The following is a 27,541-nucleotide window of genomic DNA, read 5'->3' as shown; positions in this document are numbered from 1 at the left end:
GTGTTTGAGCAAAGAAAAAAAGAGAAGAAAATTGATTATAAGCGAAGTAGAAGAAGTCTATTTATTGATTTTGGAAAAAGCAGCCCACCCAGGCTCAACGACTCGAGTAGGTGGCACCTGAACGAGCTGCATCTTCAACAACCACCGTTCCTTTGAAAGACAATTTCTGCGAGTCCAGTTGCTTATCAAATGTGGCCCTGTATCTCTCGTTCTTCATCAATCCTCCTGCCAACACCAACACAGAGGCCTCGGATGGCTGATAGCCAGTGGCTTCAGGCTTGACCAAGCGACCGAGAGTTTCGCCAACAAGCAAAGCTACTTGGGAGCTCACGATATCTGCTGCGGTCTCATTTTTGTCCATCAAGTCGAGAACAACCGGCGCAATGCTAGCAATGCGTGCCTTTACCCCTTGAGAGTAGTTCTGGGCCAAAATGTTGTTCAACATGTCGTGACTGGCACTATCGGACACCTGACAGCCCAGTTTCTCCGCAACCGCCTTGGAAAGATCATCGCCATCAGTTTTGTCGAGCCCCAAGGTGATATTTTCGAAGACGCGCATGGTGTGTTGGATGGCTTTGATACCGATTGTGTAGCCACCGCCCTGATCACCGAGCATATGGCCCCAGCCTCCAGAACGGGCACAACGTGCGTATCTGTGTTGATCCTCGGACCATTTGTACCGCATGGCAACACTCCCCGTGCCTGCAATGACCACCAGGACGGAGGGAGTACCGAGGGATTGTGGAACACCCGCAGTCAACAGGTCTACGTCGTTGGTCAACCGCAGGTCATTTTCGTGAGTGAGACCAAACGCTTGTCTCAGCTTGGGTGCTAGTACTCCCTCGAGCCCAGCTCGGTCAATACCAGCTAGTCCAATCCAGACAGAGCTGAAGGATGTTTGGAGACGTTCCTTCCAAGAAGATTCTGTCTGTTCCACGTCGCTTGGCAGGGCGTCTTGCAGAGCAGCCTTTGCAGCGTCGAGTAACGTGGCAATGACTCCGTCTATATTTCCAATGCTATCGGTTCTGGACAAAGTTAGCATTAGGATGAACATAGGATAGAATGAGAACGAGAAAGATCATACAGATTGCATGGACCAGCAGAGCCCTGGCCGACGACATTGGGACCGTCGGCCACAGCAGCAGCGCACTTGGTACCGCCGCCATCAATGCACAAGGCAAACTTTTGAGTAGGGGTAACTGTGGCCTTCTGTTCGATGGGCTTAGGGATGGCAGCCAGCGCGTTGGCCAAGACTCCCCCGGCAGCGTCGAAGTATCCCCGACAAGTCTCAACTGACTCCCCGGTCTCCGCAACCAAGATAGCCAGCTTGACACTGGCATTGCATCTCGCAAGGAGAGCGTCCAATTCAGCGTCGGATAAGGACTGACACTTTCCACTCAACCTCCGCAGAATATTGCGGGATCTTTGCTCGAGTTTCAAATTCGAGGCCACGAGATCAACCATCTTGAACCTCAATATTTAGCCAGAGTACAACGGTCGGGGGCAAATCACGACATACCATGTTTCCATAAGTCTTTCCTGTGCGAATCATGGTACCGGTACTTAGCATATTCAACACCAGCTTAGTGGCAGTGCCGGCCTTGAGACGGGTGCTGCCAGTGACCACTTCGGGCCCAGACACGGGTGAAATGAGGAAGTCCACATTTCCGGAAAGGCCGATCGCAGAAGGAACTGTACAAACAACCGCGATGGTCACACAACCGAGACGCTTAGCGAAAGCAAGACAACCAAGGACATAAGGTGTGCGGCCGGAGCTTGCAATTCCAATGATACTATCAAGCTCGGGGTTCAGGTTGAGGGATTTCATCTCATCCTCACCGGCTTTCTCATCATCCTCGGCTCCCTCCTGGGCCTCTCGGATAGCGGCATCTCCACCAGCAATCAGACCGACGAACTGTCCGCGAGGGGCAGCGAAGGTCGGGGGGATTTCCGATGCGTCCAAGATCCCAAGCCTAGAATCGGTTTAATCTTTTTGTTTATTGACTACCGGACCATCGTCACGTGACTCACCTTCCGCTAGTGCCAGCGCCGACATAAATCACCCGGCCGCCTTGTCGAACTCGCGGCGTCAGTGCGTCAATAGCTCCCGCGATAACGGGCAAGCAAGGAACAACACTCTCAGGGACTTTTTGATCGTCGGCATTGATCACAGTGCACATGTCAAGGGTCGACATGCGGTCAATATGCACGGTTCGGGGATTGACCCCCTCCGTTTGGAGTTGAGATAGACTTCCGAGATCCATTATGCCGGGTGTTCTTCCAAGGATGGGATGATTGCTTGGAAGATGACAAGCTTAACGCCTTTGCTTGTCAGAATATTAATATAAATTTTTTTTCACGAATCACGAGTCAGAGCTCAAACTACACGGAAAAAGGGCGATAAGGGGGGCTTTTAGACGATTGGGGAGGCGAACAGGATCCATTTCGGAGATAGCGCGATGTCAGCCACGTGCCTAATATCGCTCCATTCCACGAGGTCTATACCAAGATGGGAAGTTGACAGATTCTCTGTACGTAAAGCGAGAAGTCCCTGGTACCAAAAAAACAGTTAGTGGCCCGATCTAATGGGAGCCGTTACAAGGTAGAGTTACAACGACGGGATCTTGCCCTCGCGGGATTGGACCGGTTAGCAAGCGACCGGGGTGGAGACCTCAACTTCTCCAGACTTTTCCCAGAAAGGAATCGGCATGAACCGATGTGGCGGCGTAGTGGAGTTTATCTACCATAGGATTCGTCGGCCGAGAAAGAAGAAGTCGTGTGATAAGGCCCGATAATGCAATTCAATCTAAAGGCCACGGTCTTGCTCCACTTTTGCTACTACTTCACAGCAGATATCCACATATTATACGCTGAAGATACGCATATCATACGCCGTTCTCGCGTGCAACCATGAGCGTATCGCGTGCAACCTAACTGCCGTATCGCGTGGGGCCCCAGACTCGATAAGCCCTAATTGTCCGATATAGGGGAATGTCGGGACTACTATAAGTCTTTAGCATAAGATCCCCGTCGTTCCCTCCCCGGACTTTTTGTTTCATACGCACAAGATGTCGAACCAATCAGTCGAAGAAGGGCGTGTCGCCGGCACCCACAATGAGAACCGCTCTACCTTGTTCAAGATCTGGACCGATTCTTGGTTCCAGATCAGCTTGATCAGTTTCATCTGCTTCTGCTGCCCGGGAGTGAGTTTGGCAAGGACTGGTAGTCAAGTTCAAGAACTAACAATGGTATTAGATGTACAATGCCCTGAGCGGTCTTGGTGGTTCCGGTCAAGTTAACCAGACTGTCGCTGCAAATGCGACTGTAGCTCTCCTGGCCTGTACTGCCGGAACTGCACTCTTCGTTGTCGGCCCTATCTTCGATCGTGTGGGACCCAGAGTTTGTCTCTTGCTCGGAGGATGGACTTATGCATTGTATTCCGGCAGTCTTCTGTGTTTCAACTGTATGTTCAGCTTCCAATCCGCACTGCGTTGTATACACAGCTAATGTATACTTCCAACAGCAACCAACAACGGTGCATTTGTGATTGCCTCCGGTGCCCTTCTCGGTGTTGGCGCATCATTCTTATGGGTGGCACAGGGCGCCATCATGACTACCTATGTGCCCGAGTCACACAAGGGTCGCGCAATCGCAGTCTTCTGGATTATCTTCAACCTCGGTGGTGGCGTTGGATCTCTCGCTAGTTTCGGCATCAATTTCAAGTCGACGAGCGGCACTGTTAGCGACTCAACATACATCGCCTTGCTTACCATCATGGCCTTCGGATGGGCCCTGGGAGTATTCATTTGCCCGCCATCGTATGTCAAAGGTGCCCAGTTGCAGATCACACCGGAGAGCGAGAAGAACTTCCGCCACATTCTTCGCCATGCCATCCTGACCATCTGCAACTGGCGGGTGTTGTGTATCCTGCCGCTCTTCTTCTCCGCCAATGTTTTCTACTCCTACCAGCAGAATGCTGTGAATGGTATGAACTTCAACATCCGGACGCGTTCGCTCAACGGCGCGCTTTATTGGATTGCGCAGATGCTGGGTGGTCTCGTCATGGGTCTCATTCTCGACTTCCCCGGCCTGAGCCGACCCATGCGCGCTCGCATCGCCTGGGTATTCTTGTTTGTCACTGGAATGGGCATCTGGGGTGGTGGTTATAGGTTCCAGCTGTGGTCTACTGCCCGTCTGGATAAGGGTCTGAAGCAGGATATCGATTACACACAGGGTAGCATCTCAGTGGGCCCCATGTTCCTCTACATCTTCTATGGTGCTTATGATGCGCTGTGGCAATCATTCTGCTACTGGATCGTGGGCGCTCAGTCCAATTCCCCCGCTACATCGGCCGTTCTGGTCGGAGCGTACAAGACCTTCCAGAGTGTTGGTGGTGCAATGGCGTGGCGTATCAATGCCATGAAGAAGCCCGCGATGACCCAATTCGCTATGGACTGGGGCCTCTGCATGGGCTCATTGGTTATCGCTATCCCAACCGTCCTGGCTATCACTCTGACCAGTGATGTAGAAACAATCGCCGTCGAGGAGAAGGACTTCCCAGAGACGAAGGAGCCCGAGGCCGAGGTGGTGAAGTCTTGATTTTTTTGTATCTCAGCCTTTAGATAGGGGAAAGTGCAGAATCTTTGTGGTCAAATAAATATAGATGTAAAGTAGAAGAATAAAAAAAACTTTGGAAGTTTTAATGCTTGTCCCAATTGAGTCAAAGTTGAATGCTGATAGACCATGATTATGGATACCTGATTAGGAATATATACACGACATGGCCCAACCGAAGATCTAGGATTCTTTCGTATGCGAGGTCCTTCCCTTCTACCGGATGCACTTCTTCAACACGGCGGTTTCCAGCAATAACTTAGTATACTGACGGTGTGCCCAAGCCACTTTGTCATCCATGGGTGCACCTTCCGCCTTGCCGAGACCCTGGTAGAAACAGCTCTTCAGACTGAACTCAGCAACGCCTTCATTTGGCTTGATCTTAGCGGCGATTTCGAAGAGGCCGTCGGAGGGACGGACGTCACGGATACGTGGGGAGTCACCACAGCGAACGACAATACGGTCCTCGGTCTTCTCGACGACCTCGAAATGGTCGGTGACGATGGTTCCTACTTCGTATTTGTTTTTGAGAAGGTCCGATCGGTCCCAGAGTTGACCGGCAGTCTCGGGGCCGCGGTACTTTCGTTCAAGGATGGCTCGCTGGGGAATGTATCCTGGAGAGAAAATAAACGTGTTAAGAAGCATGTTGCATCGCGACAAGGCTCGTTTCTCCAGGGTAGGACTTACCCAAGCCACCCCAGACACCGGCACAGAACGCTTCCACCAACTTGCCCTTCTCCTCGACCAGTGAGGGTTGAATCTTGTCTAGAGGAATGCGACGAACGCAGACATCATGAAGAGTTGGGTTGTTGTTTGGGTTGAACTTCTTGTAAAAGGCTGATTGGAAGATGGGATCGGAGCTGTCCATGGCCTCGAAAACGTCATTGCGCGTGGCACCCCAGAAGACACCGACCGAGGCAATACTGCCCGCGACGGTGGTCTTGACCAATTTGCTGAAAATACCCATTGCTGAGGAGAGGAGGAGAGGAGTTAGAGATAGGTGGGGAGTAGCAAGAGGGAAGCGAGAGCTTGGAGTGCGAGCTCTCGGGGAAAGCTCCGACTGCCAAGACCAAGGCATCGGGCCATTTCCCCAACGTCAACAAACGTCTGATGATCCAGCTTACAACCATTCTCTCCTTGGCATCGGTTACTTTTCTATATACCAAAAGAAGGCATTCGGATATTCAATGGGATTGATTAGATTTTCACAAGGGAGCTCGAAAGGAACAAAACAAACGAGGAGGCTTATAGGTCGCTATACCGGGTTACCGCATTGTACAGATACTCTGAGCAATGCAGAGAGACAAGAGAAGTGAAGCATTCTCTGTTTTTCCTGTTATATTCGGAGGCAATTCCGGATGATCCTTAGCCCCTCGAAATTGATGACTTCAGAATTGATATTCGTCGAAGTCGCCTTGAACAAAGCCGAGTTGGTGCAATGGTTAGGAGGGTAACTAGACTCAAGGGAAATCCAGTATTCAACTTCTTCGTAGCTATGTATGACGCAGCGAAGAAAATGGATTTCAAGAGACTTTTTGAAAGATATCGGAGTGTTATCTTACATATGATAACGTCCATTGTAACGTTGAGCTAGATAATCAGATTATCAAAATCTTGCGTCGTAAAGAGTAGTGGCCGCATATCCGGCCGGAGTATTGTGATTCACTCCGGGTTCAGGATCATTGGTTTGATAGGCCATCGAGCAAGCCACGCCAAATACAAATCAAGATGTCACATACAGTTGATACAACAAAACGCCACTTTCGTCTAGGCATTTGAGACTGATATGCTACTACTAAACATATGACTCTATGGTCCGTATGTAGTTCCACGATAGATTACTATGTAGCATATTTCACTATATCCACATGATAAGGATAAAGAATGGCCAATCAGAATCAATGGTATGATTGGCTGTCCATGTACGGAGTTCTCGGATATACATATTGAAGTCAAGCGTGGAGAGGTTTCGGTGCCCGTAAATTAGGCATGCCGATGGTGAACCGGTGGACCGATCTCGGCAGGCCCGATAATCGGAAAATTCAAGTGGCGATGAGCCAGGCCATCATTCTTAACCAGAACTATCTAGACCACGGATACAAAAATCCCAATGCACAACCACACTTGGATCGCCCAAGTTTCCTACCTGGTGAACCGCTGGACTTCATATGCCAAACTACAACAGTTCCCTATATCTATAGGGCTTATCACAAATTCCCATATGGCTGAACCTTAGAAGCTCCACGTGCGTGCCCAAACTTCGATAGCCGGGTCTAATTCGACATATGGCGATGCAATACTACAATCTTAGGATGAATTCAACCCAGATCAATCAAGTTTGTCACCCGAGGATTGAATATATAATTGATTAAGCCGATAGTTATCTATGAGCTTTTCACTATACAGACCCTTACTTTACTTCTTGACCCCCATACCCTCACTACTACCGCTCTCCTTGGAACTAGCTCGTCTAAGAATCCCAGCACGCTTTTTCTCTTTTGGCGTTGCTTGTCCTCCCAGCTATGCTACTTGGTAGTATATCCTTATCTCGTCGTCTTCTAGTTTGATTGCTGGTGATTTATTTTCATAATTATCTCCCGTTATATGAATAGTAGAACTTGACTGTTATTCACTCATGAAACTATAGAATTTTATAGAGATTGTTTGTCAATCGCTCGTTTGAATTGGGTTATTTTAAGGTATGATATACTGCTTGATCAACCAATGTCCTACTAGAAGATCAATTGAAATCTCACTGAACTTCATTTTCACATAGGAGAATTCCAGATTAGTTGGATTCTTGAGTCAAAAGAGATTTCGATTTGCACCTACAATATAGGTACGGAATGGTTGTATAGTCGATCGTGCCTGTTGAGGATAACTCCGCCCCACGTGTGGGTACAGGCACAGACAGCACAGCCACAACAAAATCGATTCTCCCCTTCTCCTTCGTCATTTCTGAGATCCATTTCTGAGATCCATCTGATTTTGTTGGTTCTGGGTTGGTCATTGTTTTCATCTGGGTTTACGGCCTGACTTTACGAGTGCTCTGTTTTCCCTTTGTCTTGTTGAACCTTGGTCTATCACCCCCTTTGTGGAATCATGGCCTGTTGTGCTGGCACCAGAGGTTTGTTGAATGGTTGAAAGTTGAATTGGCAATGCCCTTCGGTTGTATCAAGTACATTGTCCGCCTTCGGGACCTCATCCAGCATGTCCGGTAGTGACGGGGTAGGGCGCTGGGCATCACAGATCGGTGAGTGGCTGCTTTCGCCTGACACCCCCTTCCTTTCGCATTCTTATTGAACCCTCATGGAGTATACGAGTATGCTAATCGAGATGCGAACTAGGTCGTTTTGCCCCGTTTCTTTTGCCCCGAGTCCGCCCTCAACATCGAGGTTGGCGCCCAATGGCTCTGCGCCCGCCCTACCTGTCCTCCCTTATATGTTTGATGTTAACGATGCTGCTGGGCTTGGAAGGGCTGCGGCAGTATAGCGATCGCGAAGGGGGGTTGGTCTTTTTCAGCTACACGGAAGATGTCAACGCCATACAATCTTTTGCCTACAACTACCTCCCTATAATCATCTCCCTCGTGCTCGTCTTGGTATGGACCGTGACCGATTTTGATGTCCTCCGCCTAGAACCATACTTCCAGTTGTCCCGCCCCGAGGGAGCGCCGGCGACAGTCCTCTTCATCAACTACAACTTCGGCCAAAATTTTATGACTCCGATTAATGCTGCAATCCGCCGCCATTGGATCGTGCTTTGGGTTTCATTTGTCACGCTCTCAATCCGAATGATTCTTCCCGCTCTACAGAGTACGGTATTTGAGCTACGCGAGGTGACAGTGATCGACGATAGGACCGTAAAAAGCTGGCCCAACCTTGTGGATTTGGACACACAAGCGAACTGGATCTCAACGCAAGCCAATGGCGACGTGGTTCTCTCACATGAGCTATTGGGCCGGTCCCGATCACCCAAGTATGCCGTGGCGCCTGTGGAGATACCCGACAGCCAGCAAGACGAGAGCATAATGTGGACTCTTGATCAGACGCTGTATTGGGCGCACCTTTCCTGCGAGAATGTTCCTGTTGGGGACAAGCTCACCGTTGCTATCAATGATCCCGAGTCGGCATATCCAACAATTTCATGGAACGCCACTGGTATTGATTTCAATAATGCACACGAAGGCGCCTCAAAATGTACCGTTGATTTTCAATACGAGAGTGTCTTCTTCCCTACCACCGATTACCTGCAAGTACGCTATTGGGAGCCGATGATCAGTGCTGCTGCCAAAGAAGCATTTCCGGATCGAATCCAGGCCTTCACAGAACATGGCTGCGGTCCGTATGATCTGTATGGTATGCTCATCGGCGTCAATACGACCAGCCCAGATTCGACCAATTTCCCCACGTCTGGTATGGCATTTGCCTGTGATATCCTCTATTACAAAGCGGAGGCTCGCGTGACCATGCACTCCAACAGCTCCATCATATCTATTAAAGTCGATCGAGCCACCACCCGCGCGCTGACAAAAGCTCAGTTCAACATTGAACACTTCCAAGCTCTGCTCTCTCAACGCGCTCCATTCACTAGTGACATGCTCTTCATTCGTGAAAATGCTACCACGGGCGCTCGCACAGTGACTGAACTGCCTATCATCAGCCAGGAGTTAGGAGACATCCAGCCTGTGCTGGTGCTCGACACATCGACCGTCATGACCGAGACCGAATTTGAATCCAAGATTGCGCGTGATGTTAAGCAGACGTTCGTGCTCACACTCGGTCGCCTGTTTGATCCTGATAGTGCACCCAGCATCCTCGCTGCCGAGCGCGTGTCGAACCAAGTCGCTATCGCTGTCGTTACCTTTGCCGCCCTTTGGTCTGAGTTCATTCTTGCCATAGCCACTTTGACCACGGTGTACCTCCTTTACATGTATAGTTCTCGTGAACTATTTCTCGAAAGCGACCCAGGTTCTATTGGTGCCATGTGCAGTATTGCCGTTAATGTTTTTCACCCATCCAACATCCTCGCAGAGCCAATGGCGGAATTTCATCAATTCTCTACTCGGCAACTTCGTCGTATCTTCAAGAATGCAAGGTGTTACTGGCGAGCGGGCCCTTCTGGCAACAGGCTGGATATTCTCACCGAAGACGGTTTGTATCACCCCGACTCTTCGAATCACATTCATCCTCGAGAATTATAACTGACTGTATCATTAGGCTCCCCCGTCCAGCTTGGAGAGAACCTCCAAACCCGTGTTGATCGGATGCCTCACTTTCTCGTAATTCCTTTCTTTCTTATTGAATTCTTGGCGCTAGCTGGAGTCATTATTCTCATCGGATTAGTGGTCTCATCGTTACTTCGAAACGGCCGCTTCCGCCATTTGACCCAATCCGATTCCAGTGCGTTCCAGGTTGTCCTTTCCTTCCTACCTTCCGTCGTCGCATCGTCCGTGGGGGCTCTATGTACCTCTATTCACCGAAACCTCAGCGTCCTGGAGCCTTGGGTCCACCTGCAACGAGGCAACGCCTCGGCAAGGACGTCATTGTCATTGAACTATTCGTCCCAAAGTCCGCTCGCCATTTTCTTTAAGGCAGTACGCAACCGGCAACCTTTGCTCGTTCTCGTATCAATTGCGTGCCTCGTTAACATGGCCTTGACTGTCGTTGCGGGTGCGCTCTTCACTCAACAATTGACAACCTCAACATTGGAAACCAGCGATTTGTCAATGAACTACAGCCAGTCAATATTTTGGCGGACCGACTTTGCCGTAGAATTCACTGAGTATGATTTGATTCAGACCAGTATCAGCAGCGGAGTCCCTATGCTCTCTTGGACTAGCCCAAATCAATCTTTTGTCCCAATACACGTGTCCAATCGCAATCCCGATGTGACTTACGGTGCCTCAACGCTTGGAGTTGGAGCTGAGCTCAAGTGTGAGCCCCTTTCATCCGATGCTCTTGTCTATGATAAAGCCAATGGTCATCAACAGTGGCGCTATGAACTATTTGGCAATTCCTCCGTGGAATGCACGGCACGCATGCCACCCCTGAAAAGCAAAGAGGAAGGAATCTCACTATCTATCCACTTCCTGTCCCCGGATGATGTCGAGGACTCGGACATCTGCCAGACGTCGACCGTTCTGGTTGTCGGCCGTTGGGATTATTTGCCGGACACGCCGATCACGGATGCCAACACAATTGCATTGCACTGTGAACCCCAGGCGAAGTTGCAAAACTATTCTATTGCTTTCGACCAGAAGGGACAGATCAGTTGGCACGAACCTGTTCCCACAACATCCATCACCCAAGGAACTATGTACGACAATGCCACTGTGAGTCTCGGTCAGTTCAACAAAGTCTTTGCTGCTATTCCTAGCAGCTTTGTAGGCAATACTAGCATGCAGAATGGGACATACAATATCTCTTCCTATGATTGGGCAGGATTCCTTGTTGCCCGTCTCTACGAACGCGAAGACCCCAACTTTAGCGCCCTCAACCCCGCGCTTCTGACATCCATGACTCGCACTGTATACCAATGGGTCTATAGCACCTACTTCTCGATTTGGCGTGATATTTATCTCGAACCCCTCGCCCACCCGGTCCTAGCCACAAATTCCACCATTACCCGCGTTACCTGGAGCATGGTTCCGTCGGGTCCGTCACTTGCCATCGCGCTAGCCATTGTTGCCTTCGACACGATCGTCGTGCTTTTAGTGTTTGGAACACGACATGGCCGGTTCCGAGCACCCCGAATGCCGCGCTCCATTGGAGCCATCATTCCCTGGATTTCGCACAGCCAAATGCTTCATGATTTTACCGATACACATACCTGGAGCAGTGCCAAACGTCATGCTCATCTCGTATCCCTGAACAAACGCTACGCTTTCCGCATGTTCTTGGGTGCTGATAACCGCTGGAGGTTCGCCGTTGACCAGGAACCAGAGAATATCAAACCTCCCGATCTGCCGGACGTCGCCCCAGAAGTGGAGGTGGACAAGACCACCTCAATTCAGCTACAAGAGATTCGAAGTCCACCCTCTCCTACTCCGCCCTGATGATCCTGTCATATGTGCTACGACTTTTTTTCCGATTTCAATATGCTATATAATGTTTCTAGGGTATATATTCATTTGCGCGTGGGTTTTTCTGACTTTCATGAACCTCCCGCGATAGACAGACGGACAAGCAGGCTGGCCCTCGCTCTGTTTACTTGCATTTTCGACGTCATGAGCGGGACGTCGCATCAGTACACTGTAAAATATCCGGAACCGTGTTTATATTATCTGGAGCGACTTTTCTTTCGTATATTGCCCTCCTTGGGCTTTGTTTTTGGTGTTGCCGGAGATCGCGATATGTCGAATATCTTGCATGAGCCCTATTTATATAATCGACGTCGTCAGTCGAGACTAGAAGAGTGTAGTATGCTATAGATGGCATCCTCCGTGTGGGAAGTGGAGTCTTGGTCTTATGTCTCAAGTATATTCGACTATCACGGACAATTCAAATAACTTTCTACAATCTTCAGCTGTATGAACTCTATAGCGAGCGCTATATCATCAGGTGAAGCCAAATCAAGTATCATCATCTACTGCGCGGCCCTGAGTCGACCATCAACCGCCCGAAGAAGAACGTAGAGGGTCTCCAAAAAGGGGGCTTTTATACCAAGTTCTCGAGATTTCCGCACTGGGAAGCCCAAGATAACGTCGATCTCCATTGGCCGTCCATTTTTGCAATCCGTCTGCATGCTGCTTCCAATGCCGGGCAAGGAATTGATTTTGTCCATAAGCTGGTCAACCAGATCATCCTTGAGGGGTACACCACATCCACGGGCGATGTTGATGACCTCCTGCATCAACTGGCGTGTAAAAGGCGTCGCATCTTCTGATGACTTCAACCAAGTTTGTGTATCCACCATAGTGAGAGCAGTCAACGAGTTCCATGCTACGTTCCAAACCACCTTCCGCCATCGATGGGTCTGTATATCCTCAGCAACCTGGACCCGAGTCTTGCCACGGCGGAGGAGATCGGCAAATGTTCCAAGGCGTTGTTGCTCGACTTGGCTTTCGACCTTGGGATTGGGAAATAAGCCTATCTGCGTAGCCTCGGATTTGCCGTGCGTGACGATTCCAGGACTTGCCTGTATGACTCCTACCCACGTCTGCAGAAGTCAGATGAGACTGTGGGATTATGATGTAAAGAGAACTCACCACACAGGTTATGATTGTGTTGTTGGGGAAGTGCTTTCGGAAGGGTTCCTCGTTACCAACGCCATTCTGGATGATGACAATGGTAGTCCTGCTGTCGATGGCTGGCTGTAGCTGAGCTACTACCTCATCTTGATCGATTGCTTTGTGAGCGCATACGACATAGTCGACTGGTGAAGTGTCTGCAATCGATTTTACCACTTGTTGGCTTGTCAGCAAAATAGTTTGATTTGAGTCGTGCACATCTCGCATACCTCGGTGTGGACGAAAGTTATGCTGGCCATGATTCTCGCTATTGATATTAATTCCCTATTGGGGCCCAGATATTAATAGTAGAACAGCCTCATGTCTAGTAAGCACTCACATTTGCCTGAACAGCTTCGTAATTTGAACGTGCCACGACCGTTAGTCGCACACGGTCGGAGCGACTCAGGATGAAGGCATAGAAGGAGCCAATCCTACAGAAGTTAGTATATCGTCTTTTTTATGGAGAGGTTGAACTCACGCTCCCAAGCCGTAGACGAGGACATTAATTCGATCCGACATTTTGTAACGACCAAAAGAAAAGAATTGTTTTTTCCTGGCTTTTCTACGTTTGCGATGCCATCGCGCATACTGTCTTTAACGCCTTTTTTACCGCCTTGGTCTCACCTATTCCCCGCGGCCATGAGCGTGGATTATTTATTTTTTACTAATTTTCTGCCTGGCAAAAACCGTACTTTTCGAGGTTCCCCGCATCGAATGGCCGCGTGGGGGTGGACTTCATGGATAACCAGGGGAGATGATATAGCGTTGGCATGTCATTGAATGGGAACGAGCTGCTGAGACAGTGATCTAATGTTTAGCTCAATGTAGCCCTGAAGTTAGCTTGGGTTTCAGGGAATGCTTTCAATATCTCATTCTGACGAGGCAACTCACGCTCCCAACCTATATTCGACATTTCTAAGGAACATATGGGCTGAGTTGACTTGGCTGATTTGAATATAAAGATTTAACGGCCGACCATCAATCCTCTCATAGAACTGATACCACGGCAATCAGTTCGGACTTCTCCCGAGGCCCCCGCGTGGGATGCGTTCGTGGTGTGGGGTTGTGTCGTGAACAGCGAATATAATTCAGTCGCACTCAAATTGTTACTTCGGAATCATTCAATACACGAGGATTTCATCCAGTAACTCACCATGGCCAAGATCAAGTCCATCGAGCACTTCCGTGTCAAGCCCCGCTGGCTGTTTGTCAAAGTCACCGATGATGAGGGGCGCTTCGGTTGGGGAGAGGGCACACTGGAGGGACATTCTCTTGCAGTCGAAGGAGCACTCGATGAAATTATCACTCGCATTGTGGGATATGAAGCGGAGTATGCTTGAATCATGGTTCTTCACAGATAAAAGCTCTAACCACCTTTGACAGTGACATTCAGCACATTTGGCAGACAGTATGGCGGCTCGGGTTCTACCGGGGTGGACCGGTATTCATGTCAGCGCTATCAGGGATTGACATCGCTTTGTGGGATCTGAAGGGCCGGAAGCTGGGTGTCCCAGTCCACGAGCTCCTGGGCGGGAAGGTGCGCCAGAAGGTACAGGTTTATGCCTGGATTGGCGGTGACCGACCAAGCGATGTGGTGGCTGCAGCGTGAGTTGCAAGAAAAGAAAGGAGAGTAAAGGAGACTGAAATTCTAACAACCTCTGTCAATAGAAAAGAACGAATCGCCCAAGGCCTCAAGTGCATCAAGATGAACGCCACCGAAGATGTCAACTGGCTAGACTCGCCCGCCGTCTTACAATCCTGCGTGGAACGGGTGAAACAAGTGAAGGCTCTGGGTCTTGATGCCGGTGTGGACTTCCACGGTCGCTTGCACAAACCTATGGCTAAGCAGCTGGCTAAGGCACTGGAACCTTACCACCCTCTATTCATCGAAGAGCCTCTGCTGTCCGAACATCCCGAAGCGATCAAGCAACTTTCCGACTATACTACAATTCCTATCGCATTCGGCGAGCGCTTATACTCCAGGTGGGACGTTAAGAGATTCTTGGAGGATTCGTCGGTAGATATCCTACAGCCTGATGTTGCCCACGCAGGAGGTATCTCCGAAACCATGCGTATAGCCAACATGGCCGAAGCCTACGATGTTGCTATCGCGCCTCATTGTCCTCTAGGTCCGATCGCCTTGGCCGCCTGTCTCCAAGTGGCCGTGTCGATACCTAATTTTGTCATCCAGGAGATGTCGTTGGGTATGCACTACAATGTTGAAGCTGGAGATATTGATCTGAACAGCTACTTGGTGGATAAGACAGTCTTTGATATTACTGAGGGATATGTGGCTGCTCCTTCTAAACCGGGCTTGGGAATTGATATTGACGAAGACCTGGTACGGAAAATCAGCAAGGAGACAGAGCCTTGGCAGCCCAAGGAGTTCTATGGACTAGATGGCTCTATTCGTGAATGGTAATAATGACGATATCATATGGATGCCCCTGTTATGAAGAATATGGCGCATTCACCAGCGTGGACACAAAGCAAGATAAATATTCCAATCACTAGGATATATTATCACTTCTCATTATCACTTCTCTTCTCTCTTCTTGGCTTTGGGCGCCAATTTGTAATATTGAAAGGTAAGATGATGGCCGGATTTTGATCCGTATGACATGGCAGTTTCATCATCTCGATATACAACACGCAAGAAGTTTCCGTAACAACACGATAGCCTTAGAAAATGATGATGATAGCGTTTACATCACAACTATAATTTATTCTTCTAATGTAGGACTCCTGACTTTCCCAATTGATCCGGTGCCCGGCAAATATCTCCTCCTGTTTTGTACTCGATCACCCTATACAGAGAAAGACTAGGACAAAATGCTTTTGCAAGCTCTCTTGACATTTGCAACGCTGGGACTTGCTGCCAACGACTCTGTGGTCTCTTTGTTTATTCCAAACGCTCACTCCCAATCCTTGGTGGGTGAAGTTTTGGGCGCGGTTCGTATCAATGGGAACGATTCTCGAACATCCAACTAATTCTAAATAGCATTCAGCAACAACCACCTACAGTATCAATTGTCCGAATGGCACCAATAGCTCAGAATGTGGTATGGGCCCTGGGCTTTTTTTTACCGCAGCTCCAACGAGCGTCGAATATTTGATAAGTTCCGCAACCGACCTGTGCGTTTACTCAACTCTCAACTATTGCTGCGAGCCACAATAGATTGCTCATTGATTCAACAGATATAACCACGTTGTCTGCGATGTGACCGATCTCCCCACCGGGGCTTATACTTGCACCGACACTGTTACAGGGACAGCCGGTACGCCCGGCACCAGCACCTCAACCGTCGCTTGGGACCAGATAACTCTGTTGGCGGTTACCATAACTTCCACTGCTAGCGCGGTCGCAGCGACAGCGAATTCCACTCTAAATGGTACTACCACTGGCGTTCCATCTCCCGCTGCTGCTGCTGCTACCACCATCGCCACTACCCCCGCGGCGAGTGCGGCTGGAAGGTCAGGGCCTGGTCTCGTACTAGCCTTTGCCGCGGTTCAAGCTTTGCTGGCAATGCTATAGTGCTTGGCTCGATCCTCCATTTACTGGAATTATTTGCCTTTCAATTTCCCGGCATCCACAAAAGGGATTGCTACAAAATCCAGTTTAATAAAGCTTGATGTTACTGTTATAGTTGGTAGTTGATGACCATTTCAAGGATTCATGCAGTTGCGGAATATATATTTTTTCGGCACACAGTAAAGATATCCTCAGATATGTTGGAACCTAATTTGGCTTACGACAAGTCATGTTATGATTTGAAATCACAAATTTGATAATATGTTAAGAGAACTATCTCACCCCTTGTAAGACTCGCGCTCAAACTACTCTGCAGGCCGTGGGGGGACAATAGCCATGATCACATGCAAAACTGCAAAGACCGAGGTACGAATCGTCTTCGCCCACAAGAGGTGCCCCACGAGCTCCAGTCGATGGTGGAGACGGGACTGGATCTCCATACTGCGTACAAGTGCAGGGCCCAGCTGGACAATAACCATAAGTGCAACAAAAGGAACATAATCCCACGTAGTTATCTGATCCTGTTCCCGCAATGCAGACATTATCTCCACTGCCACCTCCTCCTCCACCACCACCCCCGCCTGGAGGAGTAGAAGGTGATGGACTGAGAATCTGAGTGACTGTAACAGTGATCACGACAGTCGATGTGGTAGTAGAGCATTGTCCAGGGGGGTCGTTGTACTTGCAGGCGGCGTTGTACTCGGGGGTGTTGTACTCGGGGGTGTTGTACTCGGAGGTGGTGTACTCGGAGGTGTTGTACTCGGTGGTATTGTTGGGGGAGAACTCGGCAACGTGCTGCTCGTACTTGAAGATGGGGGAGCTGGGGGTACTGTGCCTAATGAGGGAGTCGGTTGACATGTATGAACACGTAGGCCCTGTGTAAAGGCCGAGAGTCCATCTTGCTGGAGGGGATCATCGAATCCTGCAGGAAGGGTTCCGACTATCATCAAAGTCAGAAATGGGGTGATAACCAGTGGTAATATCTTCACATACCATAGGCGTTGAAGTTATACAAACCACACACGCAGTCATTGATAATCTCCTTCATGCTGGTCCCTGAAAGAATAGTTTGCCCATCACGAATTACCGCAAAGCTTTGTGAGCCAACTCCCATCGGGACCTCCTTTGCGCTTGCACCTGCTGGTGCGTCGTAATTATAGACAGTCCCGCCGCTATTGACCTGCACCGTAGCTGGGGATGTAAGCAACGAAACAACGAAGACAGAATCTGCCATGGACTCCCAGCCATCCGGGCGACCCATGAAATAGTTTCCACTCCCATTGTTTGCTGGTACCATGCAAGTATCCGTAGAGTCGCAGTCCACTCCACGTGGTGCAGGTCGATACCAGTACACCAGCTCATCAGATGATATATGGTTGTCGGGGGACGACTGGCCTGCTTTGAACGCAGCGATATATGGTTTTGAAATATCCAGCCATCCGTCATGAGGCCTATAGTTATCTGTTAGTTGGTTTGGTTGAAATACGGATTCCTTTGAAAGAGCGGGTGATATTCTCACATGTCATTGACCCATTTTGAAGCCCCGTCGTCAGTATGTGGTGATTTCAAAGGACCAATGTAATGAGACTCTCCATAGTCATTCCATGTCACAATCTCGATAAATCGTGGTTTCAACGCAAGGATCTCATTCCATCTGTTAAACCATAGGAGATCAGATGGGAAGTTCCAATTCTTGCTATAAGAAACCTCTGGTCCAAAATGCGTGAAAAACCACGGGGATACAGCTGCTTTAGAGTCAGAAAACCAATTTAAATTCAATGGAAATGAAACTGACGGGCAATATAAGCTTTTCCACCAAGGGCGTTGACATATTCATCATCTCCGTCGGCCACAGAAATATTGTGACCTGGAGTTGGGGCTTTGTTGTTTCCGTTGTTTGGCCAGGCCATCCAATTCAATAGCCCATCAACTGGCGAAATGTCCGTTCCAGTAGATGGATGGAAATTGGGTGCGAAAAATATCGATCTTCCCACTGCGGCTCGCAAAGCTGCAACATCCAGTCCATCGCCGGCGAATGATGAAACAAACACCTTGTCATCGACGATAAGTTGCGCAGGTTTGGTACCATACTGGGCAATCTTCTGGCCAATTTCAGTAGCCTGTTCAATATGCCACCAGTTGAAATCGAATGATAGGAAGACTTTCATGTCATTGTTGGCAGCCGATTCGTATGCCAGTTGAAGTTGTTGGTCAGTGTAGGGGTCCACGCCAATGTTCAGAGCGAATGCGTCAATTCCCAGAGACTTGGCCCGCTTCATGTCGTCGTCAAAGTCTGACGCGCTCTTTCTGTTGCTGACGATTCCAATCTTTTCGGTGATCAGTGTATGTTCAACACAAAGAAGGCACACGGAATATTTACCATAAAGTGAGCAAATACGAGTCGGTCTGTCGCCTGTCTTTTGACACGACGTATGTGGTGATTTCCCATAGATGCAGCATGAACTATGGTAGATAGCAAAGTAATCACACCCAGAATGAACCGTATCTTCGTCATTGTTTTTGAGTTCTCTTAGTTTACCTTGAGCTGCTCTTTTGTTTCTGGCATCTTCTCTCATTTTGCGTAAGGATCAGATCATTAAATATATCATTGATTCACCAAATCACTCGGAGACTTCTCGCAGCTGACCTATGAAGTTTAATCATTAGGACAATGAGTGTGATGTTTGTTCCCTATCTCTCCGAATCCAATCAATTCCATACCTACAAGGAACCATGTGGTTGTTACGGAGCTTTGGGGCAGAAAGTCCGTAGAGTTGGTGCGTTAATGTCCATACGATCAAAAATTTGCTGATAATGCGGTTTTTTTTTCGTTTCAATATGGTACAGGCCTCCGGATGTTGCAGGGTAGTAGTGTCTCGTTTATTTTATATATACATGCGTACGAAGGTATAGAAGTAAAATAGGGACATCATTTCGAAGGACGACAACATCAATGATACTTCAGCGTGTTTTTTTCCAGGCAAGTAGAGACTCGGTTACGGTCTATACTGTGCTGGTTCAAGTTCTACATTCCCGCCATCCATAATAGTACAGGTTGTAAAATAGCTCAGTAAATGTAGTGAAATTTGATTTACCTCGTCGGCCTTATATCAGTAATCTCCCGAATGTAACCTACAGATCAAACACTTCCTATTTGACGATGTTTGTATACAGACATTAACTCAAAGTCAAATTGCTAAACTATACAATCTGAACGAAAAAAAAGATTTATGATTCTGTCTACATACATACAAACATGTCCTTTGTGGAGAAAACTGTTAGCAATTACATTCCATGCAGCAGCTGACTACCCATGTAACCCACAAGGGTTTTCTCATTGGGGTTTGATGGCTCCAACGGGAAGTATGTTAGATAATGATACAACATTATATTTCATATGGAGAAACCATCAGCAGATTATAATATTTGCGGGGGTTACATTCCGTAAAGAACTGTAACTAGAAAGCCACATGGTCTTGTCACAATGCCACCTACATAGGGTAATTCCTTTCATAAGGGAAGCGTGTACAACGCTCAACTGCGTCATTGCTGCTGACGGACACTAAAAACGATCCCGGGGATATTGGGATCAATTACTTGGATGATCTCAAGTTAGTAGAAATAGACATGTGGCTTCTCATTCCCCACTGCCTAATTGGGCATTAAGCGTATGCGGAGTCGGGTGGCGCTCGGGAAGTATTTGAAGAGCACATCCAACTGCGTTTCATGTGTTGAAGTGCGTGGCTGGAGAATTGTAAAGCTCGTGACCAAGGTCTAAAGTAGATCACGTGAAATCAACACGTGAGCCGTGCGTAAAAGGTAAACAAAATGCCATTCGCAACATTTTGGATTCAGAATGCCCACAGAAATTGACGAACTGCGGCGCCTTCTTGCAGAGGAGCAACGTCTTCGAAGGGAGGATAGGGAGCGGACATCCAAAACCAGCCTACCCACATTTCTTGATGGTCTCCATAATCACCTCTTCCTCGGTCTTGGAGTTCAGCAGGATAAGACACAATCCACGCGAGGAGATCCCGCAAATGCGACCAACAAACTTCGCCCCAGAATACTCAAAGCTTGGGACTCTTTCGCGAAAGAACAAGAGGATATTTGGCGATTGCTGATGGATTCATCGCTTGTGGAAGACAGACTGTTCACTTCTCTTCATACCCTGGAAGAAACGGGAGAAAGCATTCGGCGGCAGCTCGTTGGCTCGGAACTTGACCTTAACCACTTTCTTCGCCAGACCGTTGAAGACCACGTTTCGAAAATCATCGAAGAGCTCTACAATGATCCAACACTACGACAAGTATTTGGGTTGAGAGGGTCGATCCGTTTTGAAAACCACTCCAATACACTGAGCCCTGAGCGGGAACTTGAGGAGGGAATGCAGAATATCGATATTCGTGGTCGGCGACGCTCACCGCGTTTAGCTGCGCGAGAACAAAGCGCATCAAGCAACACAGCGACGCGTGGGCCGAGAACCCCGCCTCCGGCACGAAGCAGCAGGCCTCGTGCCGATCAATTCTGCGTCTATAACATTCCCAGTCAGTCATCCGAATCGATCCATCGCATTGCAGCCTATATCAAGGAGTACAAGTCTCCACATAAGGTGACTCTGGGCCACATTTATGAAGGGCTGGAGGATATGGACATCGATAAAGTGGTTGAGCAAAAAGAAGACGAGACCCCAAAAGTTCGGTTCCATCGCGCGATTGCTGGGCTTCTCGTGCAGCCATATGACTATATGATTCGCGCTGGTACGGAAATGGGAGTCCTGAGTACTGGCGAAGCTGATATCTATCTGCGAATTGGGGAAGATTCTGGGACGCTTTTGTACCACCTCTCTGTTCCAAAGGGAGATGTTGGGGACTTCACTGGCTGGGACCCCCATTCGAGCGGCCCAAATCGTCTACATTTGACCGCGGTGGGGCAGTCTCTCGCTTTCACCCTCCAGGCGCTCAAGTTGCGGCCTCGGAACCAGGCTTGGAGGCAGCAAGCAATCAACTCTTTGCCAAGGTGGAAAGTGGTTGTCGCAGATATTCTGGACAGTATCCCAGATGAGGAGGTACCGTCCTCCGAATATCGCCCTCCACGGACGAATGGTTTTCTTCGAACGTCTCCGATACAACTACGTCGCAAGCGACACAAACCGATCATTAGTAGTTGCCAGTCAATAGACGCACAAGGGAATTCAGACGACGACCAACCTGACCCCCATACGCCGAGCCGGGATCCGCGCATCTATCGCAACATCGAACGGAGGCATCCACCGCCGACCCATCCAACATCTACGCCAGCTACACAAGGATCATCAGGAGAAAACAACCGGCGCTACTGCACGTTAAAGTGTCTACGCGGATTGCTCTATGGGGATGAGCTAGATCAGGCTTGCCCCAATTTCCTTGATCATGGCACAACGCGTCACGTCATAAACGCAAAATCTTTCATCAAGCTGTTGCGGCATCAATTATCTAAGACTGTCAATGCCGATTGTGAAGTACTGGGTATACACGGTTCTCGTGGTGCTCTTTTAAAAGTTACGTTATCCTCGCACGGATACACTGTGCCTGCAAAATGCACCGTTCCAGAGTTCTCGGAACACCTTCGGCATGAAGCTGCTGTATATGACCAGCTACGTCCAATCCAAGGCATATATATCCCTTTCTATCTTGGAAGTATCGACTTGGCCCATCCGTACAGCTACGACGGTATCGCATATCTTGAACATATGATGTTACTGAGTCCGGGTGGACAGCCTCTCGACCTGGCTCTCAGGGAAATGAGTCAAGATTGCTTAATTGCCAAGATGAAAGAATCGCTCTCAGAGATGCACCGTCTGAATGTTCTTCATAGGGATCCAGCCCCGCGGAATTGGTTGTACAATCCAGAAAGCAAAAAGGTGGTATTTTTCGACTTTGAAAGGGCCGAGATCATCGATTTACGGCCCATCTTGGGGATGCTTTCACCAAATCGCAAACGAAAACTGATGCCACATGATGTGCTTGATAAAAAGCTACCTTCAGGTTTTGCGGGAGAAATAAACAAAGCAGTGCAGGAGTTGCGATGTTGGAATACACGAGCGAGGTTCCAATGAACCGACTTGCAAGGTGTCCAACAACAGCGCACCTTATAAATACATGTCAATCATGTCTGAACTCGGTGGTAACTACCATCTATCCCTATGTCAACTATTCATTCATGGAGTTGAGCTTGATAGCCGTTAGATTGGTAAAATATACTGGAAATAAAAAATAATTAAAGCTCTCATTCGATGACTAGTTACAATTGCGCTGGATCAAATCCAGCGCGTGGTAGGATTGAATCGTGGGACTTTCAACTGTCGTTTCCAGACCTGCTCAGCCTGGGCTTCTCGAATTCTAGATTGCTCTGTAGCAACACGAAGTTTGCTGATAGCTTGAAGCACCCGTTTATTGCCAAGAGGTTTTGCCTCTGGTTCGAAGTGATACTGCAACGTCAAATCTTGTGAAACTTCAGTTATGGCCATTGACAAAAAACCAAATTTTGGAAACAAGAGCGGTAGAACTCGTTCTCGTCCTCCTGTAGGTCCCGTTGACAAATTCGCTCGTTCCTCAGCTCTTGAAGTGACAAGCAGTTTCGTGACTTGGAGCATTTCAGACGGGTTCGAGTTGTCTCCAATGCCATGGTAGAGCCTTTAGCTAACGCAATCTGATGGTCCAGAGAATTTATTTCTGGCAAATCGTGACGTATCGGAAGCATCGTCGGCATTGAGTTCCATGGCAAAACGTTTTTTGGACACTCTGTCGAACGGCTGTAGATGCTTGAGGAATCATCCGTAGGTAGGTGCTGCTCAGTCGCCTTCGTAAACATTTTCAGATGAAGTAGCAGGCCGCATACCTTTTCATACAACACAGTCAGCCTTATATGTGTAACCAGAGCGTGCGAATGGTCACAAATCTGAGTGGTGCTGCTTTTTGCGGCGATTGTTGAGACCCTCAAAATTCTCACCCTGCCTAATTTGCCTAATTCGGGTTGGAAAGCATGGAGTCTTCTTCCAAAAGTGGTCGAATTAGGTGTCCAGTCACACCACACGGTGGGAGGTAGCGAGGGCTGGCTCAAGCGCGAGATAGCCTTCGCATTGCAGTACCCGAGCGGCAACCAATTAGAGATGTATGGTCATGGCTGCCACGCTTCGGAACTAGCTTGATTCTGACCTATCGAGCCTAGCATGCCTGTTTGTGTTTATGGGTATCCAACCCCGTTAGCATTGAAAGTTGCGGTTACACAAACGATTGTCGCCGTAGAACAGAACCAGCTTTGGAGACTCTACCAACTAACGGTGGAGAGCGACTGGGTTCGTTTCCGAAGCCTCATATACATTAACCGCAAACTTTCAGACTTCTCGCCGACAAGAGATGCGATCACCCAGATATGGCAGCGATCAATATCTGGACGGCCAACTCCCATATTCCAGTATTTTCAGTCTACATTCCGCTCTTACCGGTGTACACGCCTAATGAAGCATCGGCGGGGATGACATTATCGGCCTAACTACCCCTGTCCAGTTACTATTGAACACTATCGAAATCAAGACAGATAAATAATTCTTTCTTTCTTGGATACAGGATCGGGTTTTTTTAATGCATGGCTTTCAGCTTCCCCTCTTGGATCCACAAGCAACACACCTCATTAATAGGTCAAAAGAGCCACACCGATAGTACAAAACAATAATCAACATTGACATGGCCCTAGGGGTTTCTAATCACATGAACATCTTGAACCAGCCAGCACATAACAATGGGATAGAATGGATATAAATTCATAGCCGCCGCTTCTTATGTTCCAAGGCAGGTTCTATGCATTGAACGTGGCGTTTGATCTGTGGGGGGCAGTAGCAATTCCTTTTTGGAGGCCAGGCAGCAATTAATGGTCGGCACGACCAAAATGGGAATTTGCTTGTTGGTCTTCGAGGAGCTCCTGCAACGATTTTGGAAAGCCGCCAATTCTTTGGAAGAACGAAGAGCCAGCAATCCCAATTGATATCATTTCTTCAAGACCATTGACAGACAATTTTATTTTTTTGCGATAGTATCCACATACATGGCAACCGTCGTCTTTACCGACATCTCCAAGATGATTGCTGCGGCCTGTTTGGAACCTTGCTCCTGGAAATTCGACCATAACATGCTTCACCAGCTCCCTGGCATATGATCGGGAACACAGGATCGACCCTTGACAGAAGTATACCCCTTGTCTTTTGATTGGCAGCTCATCAAGTTCAAAGAAGAAAAAGGCAGATGCTAAGATAGCTCTCACTAGCTCATCCGGAACGGCGAAATTCATTTCAGATATCTCCGCTAGTCTGCTCACGTCGTCCAACCGAGGAAGCGGTTGAGATAGCTCGTGATTGAGCCGAAAAACATTTGATCTTTTGTCATCCGGCAAAAAAATGAGTGCCTCACGGTATCCTTGCTCACCATCCATGGATGGGGAAGACATTGTGGTTCGAATCATGCGAGGGATGGCACTATCTCGCAGTAAACTCCGGGCAGTATGAACTGGTTGAGTTATAGAGGAAGATGACCCTGTTCCCACTGATAACAGGAGATCATGCGTTTTAGCTGAGGGCCAGATGACCGCTAGCTCTTTGAGTGCAATTGCCAAAGGATTGTTGGCACGAACTCCACCATCCTGCAAGAATCCAAACCCTGGAAGGAGTTTCGTTCGAAAGAAGCTGCACGATATTAGCCCTCGTTATGTTGAAAGGGGTACCGGGACACTCATAAGGGAGCGGCGACGGTGCACTCAGCTCTGTGAACAATGGTCGTCAGCGAGTCCGGTCACGCGTTTATACACATGGCAGTACTTTAGATGATGGGCTGATGATAATTCAAAGCTACTCACGCGTCCTGTACGAGGGGATTCTCATCCTTCGTCCGGGGAGTTAAGAATTGGTATGCCGCATTCACATCGCGCTGACCCGTCCCCCGATAGTTTGCCAAAACGCACGCTTTCCCATCAGATATACGGCTTGTGATGATGGCCACTCGACAGCCGGTCGAGCCCGTCGTCGTGACATCAAACATTCGACGTTGGGGGCCGACCACTTTCTACAGGGTATTCTCTAGGTTGCCTAAGTTGTACTAGCAGTCAGCTAAAAGGCCTGCCAAGCATTTAATCCATGTAATATTGCGAGGTATTGTGGATTTTGGTACACATTTAGGAGACGGTCTAAAAATCATCCGAGCAAAAGCGGGAAATTTAGCGCAACTCTCCTCTGCGGATACTTCATTCAGGGTTATATCTATCGCTGAAAGTGCCCCTGCTCTGAATATCAGATATTTTAACCAAGGAATACATTCTTTAGCAATAACCGAGTATATACCAACACTTGTCCCAACACATAAATCAGATATTTATACTATCGATATGCCTCTAAGCCGTCTTTCCAACGCTCGTAGGAGCCCTAGTTGAATGACACCACGAACTCCTCCCCCATCTAGGCTTATCACAATTGGTCGCTTGGTTGGTGGAAGTTGGCGAACTGTGAGTTAGAGTAAGTTACCACAGATAGGGCATTCGGATAAGTCGATATAGTATTCTGCATGGGTACTCGCATCTCCAAACAGTATAACGCAAGTGTCACAGATTGCATGTCTGTAAGGCAGCATATGCTCTGGCGGTCGACACATGCAAGAAAAGCAAGTTGTCGTCGACTGCAAGCCTCCCCACGTATGATAGAACCGTACCAGCGACTCCCGACAGATGGCTGCTGAAGTCATCTTCGGTCCCAATTGAGTGAAGCTCTCGACGAATTGATCTGAAATGTTTACACAATATGCTTCCGAATTTTCCTCATCCCAGGCATCCCGACAATGATCCCGATAAAGGGCATCGAAAATCATCTCTGGTTGAAAGACTATATTGGTCAGCCCCGTTGGGGAAAGATTTTAGAAAGACTCATGGAGGGGGAGTAGTCTTGTAAATATAGAAATTGCTTACGGTGCATCCCAGGCGGATAGGCGTCCAGTAGCAGAGCCGAAGCGATAAATTTATAGAGCTCACTCTCATGGCATGCAGAATTTGCAATTTGCTTTTGTAACTCGACAAAGCAATTCACCATTGCTTTATTTCTTATATAACCGCCTGGTGCCACTGAAAGACAGTCAAGGTTAATTGGGTTTTGTCCTTTCATTTGAAGTTAAAGAGTTCGGTCCCAGAGTGCATTAAGATGCACGGCTGAGATTGAGAGGCACTTTTCTTTCTGTATCTTTCGTATTTCTTGAATTTCATCAAGAATAAGCCTCCGTAATGGCTCAAAGACAACGGTGGGGGATAATTCTGATCTGTCTCGGAGATCCAGTATTGTGACTTTGTGTCGCCCCATGTATACCTCGGGAGTATCAAAGTCTTCATCAGTGTCATGCATTTTAAGCGGAAAGTCCCCTGACAGGATAATTATCACACGCATTAAGTTGGGTATTTTTTGAGTTCCGATGGTGCTTCTAGCAGTTGTTGTACATCCTGCATCTCAGAGATGGTATTAACAAAAAGACAAAGAACTTGGGTCCACGGTAAGATCTTTTGTCTAATCACGTCTTACTCCCCAAGGGAAATAGAATATCTTCTATGTTTGTCTCCAGATCATCTATTCAAGCAAGTGTCACCCACCCCGGCTTGGCTGAAAGGGTTACTCTCGGCAAAAAGGATAGGATGTTCAGTGTGGGCGGTAGTAGTACTGAGATGAATACGAATGAGTCCAGTCGGTCCCTTGCGTGTGACATTGTTGTGAGGAAACAAGGCTTGAAGGGCCTTGATCCGATTTCCATTGCCAGCAAAATAGATAAATGAAGGGTATTGCGAGTTGGGATGGCTCATTCCCTGGATAATTTCTTCGAATCGCCCGGTGTCTACCAAGGACCTGCCTGTAACATCTGAGAGCAGGTCTAGCCACGCCGCCATTGTAAATCCAAGCACGTCTTGTAAGCGAAACAACGGATATCGTGTACTTTTATATCTAAGCCTACTTAGGAAATGGCCTGTCATCAAATACTTGATACTATAGCAACTATAAACTCTTTGACCCTCACATTTCTCGTCGATTATGTCAAACAATTGATGCCCAATAATTAATATTGAGTGCGAATCTCTCATATCATCTACATGGGACAGTCTGGTGT

General features: G+C 48.3%; 13 protein-coding genes across 13 annotated transcripts; 5 read left to right on the top strand and 8 right to left on the bottom strand.

The window, feature by feature from the left end:
- Positions 1-94: 94 nt before the first annotated feature.
- N7518_004458 (putative glucokinase regulator family protein) lies at positions 95-2,264 on the bottom strand (the record flags this gene model as incomplete). The annotated part of the gene is made up of 4 exons (XM_057185385.1): positions 95-1,025; positions 1,085-1,464; positions 1,520-1,973; positions 2,032-2,264. The coding sequence occupies 4 exons, from the start codon at positions 2,262-2,264 to the stop codon at positions 95-97; spliced, it is 1,998 nt and encodes a 665-aa protein (XP_057042155.1).
- An 804-nt stretch (positions 2,265-3,068) lies between these two features.
- Positions 3,069-4,599, top strand: N7518_004457 (putative MFS transporter; the record flags this gene model as incomplete). Its single annotated transcript, XM_057185384.1, has 3 exons — positions 3,069-3,203; positions 3,256-3,463; positions 3,524-4,599. 3 exons carry the CDS (start codon positions 3,069-3,071, stop codon positions 4,597-4,599), a joined length of 1,419 nt encoding a protein of 472 aa, XP_057042154.1.
- Positions 4,600-4,830: 231 nt separating this feature from the next.
- On the bottom strand, positions 4,831-5,581 carry N7518_004456 (uncharacterized protein; the record flags this gene model as incomplete). The annotated part of the gene is made up of 2 exons (XM_057185383.1): positions 4,831-5,228; positions 5,302-5,581. The coding sequence occupies 2 exons, from the start codon at positions 5,579-5,581 to the stop codon at positions 4,831-4,833; spliced, it is 678 nt and encodes a 225-aa protein (XP_057042153.1).
- A 2,243-nt stretch (positions 5,582-7,824) lies between these two features.
- N7518_004455 (DUF3433 domain-containing protein) lies at positions 7,825-11,671 on the top strand (the record flags this gene model as incomplete). Its single annotated transcript, XM_057185382.1, has 3 exons — positions 7,825-7,867; positions 7,962-9,767; positions 9,834-11,671. 3 exons carry the CDS (start codon positions 7,825-7,827, stop codon positions 11,669-11,671), a joined length of 3,687 nt encoding a protein of 1,228 aa, XP_057042152.1.
- Positions 11,672-12,201: 530 nt separating this feature from the next.
- Positions 12,202-13,366, bottom strand: N7518_004454 (ketopantoate reductase family protein; the record flags this gene model as incomplete). The annotated part of the gene is made up of 5 exons (XM_057185381.1): positions 12,202-12,774; positions 12,824-13,020; positions 13,075-13,129; positions 13,185-13,278; positions 13,326-13,366. 5 exons carry the CDS (start codon positions 13,364-13,366, stop codon positions 12,202-12,204), a joined length of 960 nt encoding a protein of 319 aa, XP_057042151.1.
- A 635-nt stretch (positions 13,367-14,001) lies between these two features.
- Positions 14,002-15,269, top strand: N7518_004453 (mandelate racemase/muconate lactonizing enzyme family protein; the record flags this gene model as incomplete). The annotated part of the gene is made up of 3 exons (XM_057185380.1): positions 14,002-14,177; positions 14,231-14,452; positions 14,516-15,269. 3 exons carry the CDS (start codon positions 14,002-14,004, stop codon positions 15,267-15,269), a joined length of 1,152 nt encoding a protein of 383 aa, XP_057042150.1.
- Positions 15,270-15,679: 410 nt separating this feature from the next.
- N7518_004452 (uncharacterized protein) lies at positions 15,680-16,382 on the top strand (the record flags this gene model as incomplete). Its single annotated transcript, XM_057185379.1, has 3 exons — positions 15,680-15,799; positions 15,849-15,982; positions 16,046-16,382. The coding sequence occupies 3 exons, from the start codon at positions 15,680-15,682 to the stop codon at positions 16,380-16,382; spliced, it is 591 nt and encodes a 196-aa protein (XP_057042149.1).
- Positions 16,383-16,684: 302 nt separating this feature from the next.
- N7518_004451 (glycoside hydrolase family 71 protein) lies at positions 16,685-18,762 on the bottom strand (the record flags this gene model as incomplete). Its single annotated transcript, XM_057185378.1, has 6 exons — positions 16,685-16,843; positions 16,887-17,254; positions 17,373-17,830; positions 17,899-18,124; positions 18,175-18,706; positions 18,760-18,762. 6 exons carry the CDS (start codon positions 18,760-18,762, stop codon positions 16,685-16,687), a joined length of 1,746 nt encoding a protein of 581 aa, XP_057042148.1.
- A 1,473-nt stretch (positions 18,763-20,235) lies between these two features.
- On the top strand, positions 20,236-22,476 carry N7518_004450 (uncharacterized protein; the record flags this gene model as incomplete). The annotated part of the gene is made up of 1 exon (XM_057185377.1): positions 20,236-22,476. One exon carries the CDS (start codon positions 20,236-20,238, stop codon positions 22,474-22,476), a length of 2,241 nt encoding a protein of 746 aa, XP_057042147.1.
- Positions 22,477-22,677: 201 nt separating this feature from the next.
- N7518_004449 (uncharacterized protein) lies at positions 22,678-22,887 on the bottom strand (the record flags this gene model as incomplete). The annotated part of the gene is made up of 1 exon (XM_057185376.1): positions 22,678-22,887. The coding sequence occupies one exon, from the start codon at positions 22,885-22,887 to the stop codon at positions 22,678-22,680; it is 210 nt and encodes a 69-aa protein (XP_057042146.1).
- Positions 22,888-24,284: 1,397 nt separating this feature from the next.
- Positions 24,285-25,447, bottom strand: N7518_004448 (Phospholipase patatin family protein; the record flags this gene model as incomplete). The annotated part of the gene is made up of 2 exons (XM_057185375.1): positions 24,285-25,095; positions 25,266-25,447. The coding sequence occupies 2 exons, from the start codon at positions 25,445-25,447 to the stop codon at positions 24,285-24,287; spliced, it is 993 nt and encodes a 330-aa protein (XP_057042145.1).
- A 57-nt stretch (positions 25,448-25,504) lies between these two features.
- On the bottom strand, positions 25,505-26,556 carry N7518_004447 (uncharacterized protein; the record flags this gene model as incomplete). Its single annotated transcript, XM_057185374.1, has 4 exons — positions 25,505-25,688; positions 25,815-25,905; positions 25,927-26,268; positions 26,364-26,556. 4 exons carry the CDS (start codon positions 26,554-26,556, stop codon positions 25,505-25,507), a joined length of 810 nt encoding a protein of 269 aa, XP_057042144.1.
- Positions 26,557-26,831: 275 nt separating this feature from the next.
- N7518_004446 (uncharacterized protein) lies at positions 26,832-27,323 on the bottom strand (the record flags this gene model as incomplete). Its single annotated transcript, XM_057185373.1, has 2 exons — positions 26,832-26,942; positions 27,033-27,323. 2 exons carry the CDS (start codon positions 27,321-27,323, stop codon positions 26,832-26,834), a joined length of 402 nt encoding a protein of 133 aa, XP_057042143.1.
- Between the last annotated feature and the right edge of the window lie 218 nt (positions 27,324-27,541).

The sequence above is a fragment of the Penicillium psychrosexuale genome (genome assembly GCF_028828465.1).
Source record: "Penicillium psychrosexuale strain IBT 29551 chromosome Unknown utg000003l, whole genome shotgun sequence".
Taxonomy (NCBI): Eukaryota; Fungi; Ascomycota; class Eurotiomycetes; order Eurotiales; family Aspergillaceae; genus Penicillium; species Penicillium psychrosexuale.
The sequence above is the reverse complement of the archived record's forward strand: the minus strand, read 5'-3'. Positions and strand labels throughout refer to the sequence as shown.